Raw genomic sequence first — 9,393 nt, 5'->3', positions numbered from 1 at the left:
TTGTTCGGTATGATGTATCTGTTCCAGATCGCCTTTAATATATGTACAAGAAAATAAAACAAATCACAGTTTAACAAAATAAATAACATTCAGAATACTCATTTTAAAATGTGTTTGAGTGACCAGTCTAATTAAGACCCTACATTCTCTCTCTGTTTTTTATTCAGTATCTCTAAAACTGGTGTGGTCTTTATTTTATTTATATCAACTGTTAGAAATAACCAGGCCCATACAGAAACTATGCATAAAATTATGTCTATTTCCAAATAACGAATATGTGTCATTAAAGTAATAGTTCACCCCTACAATGAAAAGAGGATATCTCCTCAAATAATGCCATCCAAGGTGTATATATAACACATTTTGAGTTTCACGTAAGTATTTTCTGATCAAAACATTGCGTTTAATTGTAAACGCATGTAGATCTAAAATGGAGGGAGAGCGGGCTCCACGTTGGTAGGTAAGAAGAACATTGGTTCACCATATGATTGAAACACGTAGTCACGTAAGAACCAATAATCATCTTGCGTACTTTCGTAGAGCTAGGACGATTATTCAAGATAACTCTTTAATATGTTCAGCTAATGAAAGGAAGATATATTATATATATTTATATTGGATGGCTTTAATATATATTTCATTATTGAGTAAACTATTACTTTAGGTACACATCCATCTCTCCAGTTTGTTCCATAAATGTGTAAGATTTTTATACATTTTTCTTTCAACCAGGTTTATGTTATTGAATATTAAAGTTTGCAGAAACATCAGCATTGAAAAAGTAAAAAATCAGCAGCTTCCGTCTGGGCCTGCGTATCAATTAGCGTTTAATATTTACTGTAAATATTTGATCTACCTATCTATTTAGCACCTAAAAGTGCCATCTCTTTTTTTATGATCTACCAGCCAATCACTTCTCAGCTCCTTGCCTCGAAAAGCCAATCAGAGCACAGAGACAGTGGACAGGTCCGTGGTGACAGGTAAATGTGGTGATGAGCTGAACGGTCAGGCCACTCCAGTGTATGTTATTGCAGAGGCCTTTTCAGCTCTCTTCCGCCAGAGACATAAAAAAGATGTATGACGGGTACACGTGTGCATACATAACAAACACAAATCAAGTCAGAAGATGGCTGCGTGAATCAGTAGTTGATGCTGCTGTAGCTGCTGCCACATACGTTTGGATGAAACGGGGACGGAGGGAATTACGAAAATGAAAACTGCATTTTCAACCCTGTGTTCCAGTTTTGAGTCTGTGCAGGAGAAACACCCCAAAAATAAGGGATTCCCTTAAAAAGTGGAACACTGACCAACAAAAAACAAGAAAAATCATAATCCAATGATGATGACACAACAAAAGAGTACTTTATCCTCAGGTGATTGTGCAGTGAGGGGAAATATGAAGGGGTTTGTGGAGAGAGGGATAAATAAAGAGGGTTTCTATGATTCAGACGAAGAGCGCGACCCTCCCTGCACCAGTGATCTGTAGATGGAGGAGTTGAGGAATCGTGGGTAGGAGTCTCTGTGCATGAGCATGTAGATCTGCAGCTGTGCGTCTTCAAATATATGAGGGGTCGGCTCCTGCATCCTCCTGTTGATCACTTCCCTCACTCGAGAGTCCAGACTCACCTTTAACAAACAGAGAAAGAAAGTTCTGTGTTAACTAAATTAATTCTAATCACAGCTACGGCTTTTACTATACTAGTCTTAACTACTCTTACATCTGCACAATGTCCAATTCTAAATGACAGCTACAACTTATACATTCCCATAAGAAAGAAAATATATCAAAGGTAAAACACTGGGTTTAGTGAACTAAATATTAATATAAAGATATTTTCCAAGACCTTATCTCACAAATGTCTCCATTAGAGTTTCAGAACAGATCTCAACGATGTCCAGGATAGCCGGATGACCCGGGGACAGCGTGAACGATGTTGACAAAACTGTCAGAGGCCCGATCGGGCACCATTACGAAAGTTTAGCATTTGCACGTGTTTTTAGGCCTTGCCAATTTAAATGTTTAATAAAAGAAGACGCGAAACAGATGTCAATGCGCTACTTACACGCTGTTGGAGAAGATTCGTGTGTGCGTATATCCGAAGCGTATACTCACAAATAGTTAAGACAGTGTGCAAATATTAAGTTCATGTTTTCTTACACTCGAGCAGACATATTTGGGTCAATGACATGACGTTAATTATTTTGTGTCCGTATGGTTCAATTAAATGTAAAACGGTTAAATTTTAAAATATTTTTTCAGATTACTTGCATACATTCTCTTTTTTCTAAAATTTCTGGTTTTATTTCATTTTGACAGAATATTTGGGGGATAAATAGAAAAAATGGCAATGTGGTGTAACCGGTGTGTGTCAGTTGGTGTAACTAATATTTTTTAAAAATAAAAATATAAATATATTAATAAAAAAAGAAAATATAATCATCTAGTTTAGTGTAATATGATTTTTTTACAAACATTTTTACATAATTTTTCAAAGATTATTTAGAAAACAGAGCTGTTTTCAGCATATGTTAGGACAAATATTACAAAAAACGCATGCAAATTTACATTTACAAATAACTACATTTTACTACATATTTTACAATGATTTTTTTTTTTTTGAAGATGATTACACTTACATGCCATCAAGTTAAATAAAATATTTAATATTTCTCATTCTTTGGCGCAATGGGCGGTTACACCATTTGACATTTTCAGGTCCATTCATTCTTAAATTTCATAAAAATGGTGCAAATGAATTTCTCATCTTGCCAATCTGATTTTCTCACTGACCCATTTACAAAAATACAGTGTGTACAGAACCGAACAACTAGTTGTTGATGAAGTATTTAAAAAGGAACATGGACCTGACAGGTTTCTACCTAGACAAGAAAAATCTCTGCTGTATACTTGGTGCAGGAAATCACAGTGATTGATTACTAATGTTGCCAGATCTTACAAGAAGAAAGCCCATACTTAATTCAATCCAAAACAAAACAAAACAAAAAAACAAATCATCCAGATAATTTACTCACCACCACGTCATCCAAAATGTTAATGTCTTTCTTTGTTCAGTCGAGAAGAAATTATGTTTTTTGAGGAAAACATTCCAGGATTTTTCTCATTTTAATGGACCCCAACACTTAACAGTTTTAATTCAGTTTAAAATTGCAGTTTCAAAGGACTCTAAACGATCCCAAACGAGTCATAAGGGTCTTATCTAGCGAAACCATTGTCAATTTTGGCAAGAACTTTTAAACCACAACTTCTCATCGTCTTCCGTTCGTGTGACGCGCCAGCGCAACCTCGCATAATACGTCATCACGTCAAGAGGTCACGGAAGACGTATGCAAAACTACGCCCCAGTGTTTACAAGTGTGAAGAAAGAGGACCGTTCCGACACTGTTGTATGTGGAATGATACTTATTAATGTCTTTGTGTCAGTTTATTGTTTAAAATGGTCCGCAAATGTGCGTTTCATATATGTAACACGTTACCTTTCAACGTCATCACGCAATTATGTTAGGTCGTGCTGGCACGTCACACAAACGGAGGAAGATGAGAAGTTGTGGTTTAAAAGTGCATTTTTTTTTTCTTGCCAAGAATGACAATCGTTTCGCCAGATAAGATCCTTATGCCTCGTTTGGGATCGTTTAGAGTCCTTTGAAACTGCAATTTTAAACTGCATTAAAACTGTTAAGTGTTGGGGTCCATTAAAATGAGAAAAATCCTGGAATGTTATCCTCAAAAAACATAATTTCTTCTTGACTGAACAAAGAAAGAGATCAACATTTTGAATGCCATGGTGGTGAGTAAATTATCTGGATTTTTTTAAGAAAATGGACTAATCCATTAACTACACATAACTTTTTGAAATTTTAAAATCATTCATTTATGCAAATCATTGATTGATATTTCAATATATCTGCAGCCCTACTGTGTGTTTGTGTGTACCTCTTTGGGTGAGAGTATAGAGATGTAGTCTTCATAGATCAAGCGTGCTTTCTCCTCGATTGAGCTCTTGTTGATCTCTTTCTTCAGGTCTTCACAGGCCAGCCAGAAGAGCATGTTCTCCTCACTGTACTCCGTCCGCAGGAACTCGCGAAACTTGTTCCGCCCCGCCGGGTTCTTCATCAGCTTATCGAAAGACTGCGCCCACTGTTTAATCTCTTCTACGGTCGGTTTGGTGCTAACAGAGAAATGCCATCACATTAAGCAACTTTAAAACAATGAGACCCGACTTCATTAAACAACTAAATGTTTTCAATTGTGTCAGCGTATGCTTGTATGTGCCTGTAAATCTCACCAAGTTTCACATGGAAAGTACTCCAACTTGGTCTCCTGGTCCTTCCTTCGCCCACGCTTGTCATCTTCACTCCTAACAGTGAGACTAGAAGGTGGTGAAATGGCATTGAGAAATAACAGCAGTGCCTGAACAAAACAACACAAAACACACTGCACACACATACAACATGCAAAGTCCAACAGTTTGATTCATAGCTCGACTTGGTAACGCATGATGTGAGAAAATGTCAGGGTCATGGATTCGATTCCCAGTGAGGTGTGCGTAAAACATGCGTGTGAATGAGTTATTGTTTGATAAAGTGTGAATATGGCTTTCATTTCCTATAGGGCCTTTGGCAAAATGAGAGCAATCTTAACCACATTTACTCTCCTCACACACGGCAGACTTGACTTTCACTCGTCCAAAAGTTTGAAACACACACACACACACACGGCACATTAACACATGGGGAAGTAGATTCACTTGTACCCACAGATGCATAATACACCATACATAACACAAGTATAGCTCTCATAGACCTATGATGTGCTGAGGGCATTTATGTATTAAGCAATGTTACATGTGAAACAAAATATGTTGTGGGAAATAATGTGACGTTTTTTTTTTTTTTTGACAAATCAACTCAATTTTAAGGTAACTTACTTTTTAAGATGAATTTTTTTTTGACAGTGTAGACTATGTTGACGCACTGTTGTCTGTAAACAGAACGCTTCAAAACCAGTTTTAAGTACGTTGTTGTTTTGGACACATACCCTATGTTGCTTTGGATTAAAACATCTATCAAATGCATAAATATACATTTAATTTCCTACATCCACCCAAACACCATTGGGGCCAGTTGAACTAGCTGTTAAATAGTTAGGAAAGGTGAAATCAGTTTAATAGGTCTAGCAGCATGTGTTTGCAGATGCAACTTGGTTTGTTATCAATTTTGATGTCTAGTTTAAGTGTCTACATGCGTTTTTTGGTCCTCTGAACTTGGTCAAGTATCAGAAGTGAATTGAGAATGTACCATGTGCAGACAGAGACAGGCGAGTGTGGCTCGTACCATGAGCAGCTACAGCAGCAGCACCAGCAGAAGCAGCAGGTGTTGGGTTTCTGTGTGGGGGAGGGATGCTGGGCGCGGCTGGGGGATGTCTCGCTCCGCACCATCGGAGACTCGCGGTCTGCCGGGACAGGTCCTGTGTACTGATAAAAACTAGAGTAAATACAAAAGCCCGTGTGCACACACTAATATCAAAATCAAGAAAATGAATTAGAAAATGGGCATGAGGTCATAATCTGTCAATCTAATTTCGTGTCAACTTTCAAAGAAATTCATCCAAATCCCACCCTTAAAGAGTAACTAAACCCCTGGTCAGAGCTTGACTCCACCCACTGGCAATATTTGAAAAATACAAGAAAAGTGGGCAGACCCCAACAGAGATAGACGGGACGAACTGAGCTCGTATCAAGGCTGTGGCGAGATTGTAACAAGGGCGTGGTGAGCTTGAACCTGCTTACGTAGGGTCGTACAGCTTACATCACGCAGTACCGCAACATCCAACAGGAAAATTCTGCAGTAGCCACCGTTCAACCTAAAGAGGGCAGCACTCAGTTGTTTTAACACTATATATTGTAGCATTGAAACACTGTATACACAAATGTCAAAAAAGGTATTAAAATCAATGAACAGCACTAATAAAGCCCCATTCCTACAGATCATTAACTAAAAAAAGTTGGTTTAGGGTTTAGCTACTCTTTAAATCCCACCCTTATGGTACATTCACAACGGAAGGCTTGTCTGAAGCGTGGCCAACAGCCAATCACAGTGGCCGCTACACATGCTCCGTTCTTCCATAAAATGTAATTGGCTGGCTCTGCCTAGGTTATTTGCATAAGGCGATCTGATTGGCTGACGCACGCGTTGCCGCTTGAAAAGTTGAGAAACTTTCAACTTCTGCTGCGAGCAACGGCACTGACGCGGCGCCGACGGATCCACAATTCATTTCGGCATTGCATGACATCACCCATTAAAAGTGAATGGGAAGTGTGAACGCTGACGCCTCGTGTGAATGCGCCGTTAAAAGGGACTAAGACTAAAACTGTCTTAAGCAACCAATTTGAATAAACACGGCAGATTGTAACTCGCCAGTTCTACCCTTAATAGTTTTTAGAGTGCACTCATATTACGCACAATTGCCTTGAACAGTGCCCTAGCACGATTGTCCCCCCTTCCTTTTTTCCCAGAAGCACACACTCACACTGTACTTTTATCGAATCTGTGCCCGAGCATGCTTTTGTCATTAGGATGCGATTATTTAACTTTATACCACGGGTCTGTTGAATGCTGTATTCTGATTGGCTGAGAAATGTTTGGTGGGTATGCATTAATTTCTGATAACCGCACACCTAACTTGTCAAATGTCTTAAAAATAGGCACCAGAGCAATGTTTGTGGTAACCGTGGTATAAGAGGAATAAATTACTCCGGTCCTTTGAATTATTTGAAAATAATGCACATCCGCGGTGTAACGGCACTCCGCTTTGCATCATGCCGCATTGCACCTTGGGTGTGCATTTTTTCTTATAATTCAATGGCCCGTCGTCAATTATTCCTTACTTAAAGTATTCCACTGTTTTGGAGTAATAAAGAATTAAAAAGAATGAAAGGTCTAAGGCAGGGGTTCTCAAAGTTTACATTCAAAGGTCCAAATCTGAATTCTCATCATTTTCATAGGTCCGGAAAAACTTTATGTAAATAATTTGTTTATAAAACAAATCAACACAACAGTTTGGGAAAAACATAAGTGTATTTTGCATTTAAAGTAAAAATTTTTTGAATATGCCAAAAGTAACCAGGTGCAAAATACAGAGCAACCTAATTAGAGAAATGGCACAGTTTGTTCTCCATCAGATGCATAAACCATGGCAAAAAAAGTGTGGTTGGTAGGCAGAGACACTGACCAAAATTAGGGGTGCACCTATAAATTGGCTGATGATGCTTGCTACGCTTCTCAATGAATTACGGTGAAATGACGCTACATCCATAAGCCAGGGGGCGCTCTCGGGCAGAAACTCAATATGCGCTGCAGATGAAGAACCAGACACACGCAGCTCCAGGAAATGGTTTAAGGATATATTTATATTGCTGTTCTTAAAACCTTTTCAGGTATTTTCATGATAATAAAGAATATGTATAAAGATTATGTTTGACGAGTGTTGCTTTTTCAAATGCATGTTTTAAACGAATCAAACCAACAGTGATTTCAGATCGATAAGGACTTACTGATCAAAAGCTGTAGTACATGAAGTAGCTCAGCTGTGCATAATATCTGGGTGTGATGGCTACAGCGTCACACAGGAAATTTTTAAATAACTCGTTTTATTTTCGGACCAGGAATACTCTTAAATCTAAAAAGAAAAAAACCCTAAACGAATGGTTTACAAGTTTAATATGCATTTGTAAAGTAGCAAATGCACACATTTAATCAATCACATATAAATTTGCACTTGTAATATGAAGTGGACACGGGTCCGGATCAAGATCCCGTCGGGTCCGGATCCGGACCAGAGTCCGGACTTTGAGAACCCCTGGTCTAAGGAAACCTGGTAATAAATCGAGCAAAATTTGCATTAAATCTGTGTTTAAAAAATCATGTCACAGATGCTTAGTAGATTTTAGATTAAATCCATAAAACTTCGTTCAAAGTGTAAAACTAGAGTTAATAAGTTTAAACTCTCCTCCCTAATATGATCTTCTCGCTTCTAAGGTTATTTTTAATTTGCCAAAAAGCCTTAGCTATAATTCTTTTACAAATACATTTGGGCCAGCTGTCCAAAATACAGGCACTGTCTCGCTGCATACCCAACTACATATCTAAAACCATCATAAAACAGCCACAAACATAATATGCATGCGGGAAAAAGAACTGTAAAGCATTTAAACAAAAGGCTTCTGTTTTATGTAAAGACAGTATAGTATAAGAATATAGTGTCATAAACAGACAAACTTTAATACATATACACAATGGTCCTATAGTCTCACAAACGTCCTGGACTCATTTCCTGCCCCTGGCCAAACCCAACAACAAACCCTTTAAGTGTCTCTAGACTCGGCCTATATGATATGCCAATGAATTAAACATAATTAATTAAATATATAAAATGAAAAAAATACACAACAAAAACTGGCCATATCTTCAAATTTAATCCAAGTAAAATCACTGGCTTACAGTCTACGACAATATATTTTGCAGTCAATTTGGTCAATCCCACCCGCATAAGCCCCCGTGTGAGCGGTACAGCTCCAGTATTTCATGAATGACAACAAAATAAATCAACAAATCCTAAATGATCTCCAATAGAAGCGGAAGAAAGTGGACAAAAGAGTAAATGTGAATGTTTCTCTCCTGTCCACTTGTGATCCTGTAGACCAAAACTAATAGTAAAACAGCCCCTAAATTTGAAAAAGTTTTTGAGGTTTTTGGTTGTGAATGAACTTTGTAAATTAAATTCCATGAGTTTTTCGTCATTTATATGTTAATAAAACAGTTGTGTAATTCTTATAGTCAGACAATGTCTTCCTGTTTCATGTGATGTTCACACTTACAGCAACAAAAGGACCTGAGGTCAGCCATTCTCCAATAGGAGACATATAGGAACGCCCATCCGACCATCAAACATTCATCTTAAACACAGGCAACATGAGCAAGACTTCAGCGGGCAGTTCTTAGCTATAACACTGCTGCCATACTGACCAGACTTTTTGGCAATAATACAAAAGTTTAACTGTATTGCAAGTCTCTGTAAGACAGCCAGGACATATGAAACCTAAAATCACTAACTTTGTAACTTTATATGTGGCTTGTTGTCATTTTTGTCCCTCCTTTCTTCACAACTTTTCCTTATTCCCCCTCGTGCGTAAAACGTTCTCCGCTGAAAAGATTGCTGTAGCCGTTTAAGTTATTTTTAGCTTTTCGCAGACCCCCATTCATCCTCCCCCTCTCTTCTTTCTTTGCCTGAGAGCTATTTTCAGCGCTGGGGTCAGTGGTGGCTAGAAATTTTGACAACGCACTCCACACTTCACAAATACTGTTGAAGAAACCGAG

The 9,393-nt window shown here is 38.1% G+C and overlaps 1 protein-coding gene across 7 annotated transcripts in view; it reads right to left on the bottom strand.

Moving 5' to 3' along the window:
• rgs19 (regulator of G protein signaling 19) overlaps positions 1-9,393 on the bottom strand; it is a 43,666-nt gene continuing 34,273 nt past the window's right edge. For 5 of the 7 annotated variants that reach the window (XM_065286182.2, XM_065286184.2, XM_065286186.2 and 2 more), the window contains 4 exons: positions 5,353-5,492; positions 4,305-4,388; positions 3,953-4,187; positions 1-1,626 (listed from right to left, as the gene is read on the bottom strand). In XM_065286182.2, the coding sequence (XP_065142254.1) occupies positions 1,438-1,626; positions 3,953-4,187; positions 4,305-4,388; positions 5,353-5,492 (648 nt within the window). In that variant the 3' untranslated portion in view covers positions 1-1,437. Of the gene's footprint in view, positions 1,627-3,952; positions 4,188-4,304; positions 4,389-5,352; positions 5,493-9,129; positions 9,255-9,393 lie in introns of those variants that run through there. The other 2 variants (XM_065286189.2, XM_065286183.2) reach the window with 2 other exon arrangements.

This window comes from Paramisgurnus dabryanus, chromosome 21 (assembly GCF_030506205.2).
Source record: "Paramisgurnus dabryanus chromosome 21, PD_genome_1.1, whole genome shotgun sequence".
Classification (NCBI taxonomy): domain Eukaryota; kingdom Metazoa; phylum Chordata; class Actinopteri; order Cypriniformes; family Cobitidae; genus Paramisgurnus; species Paramisgurnus dabryanus.
The sequence above is the reverse complement of the archived record's forward strand: the minus strand, read 5'-3'. Positions and strand labels throughout refer to the sequence as shown.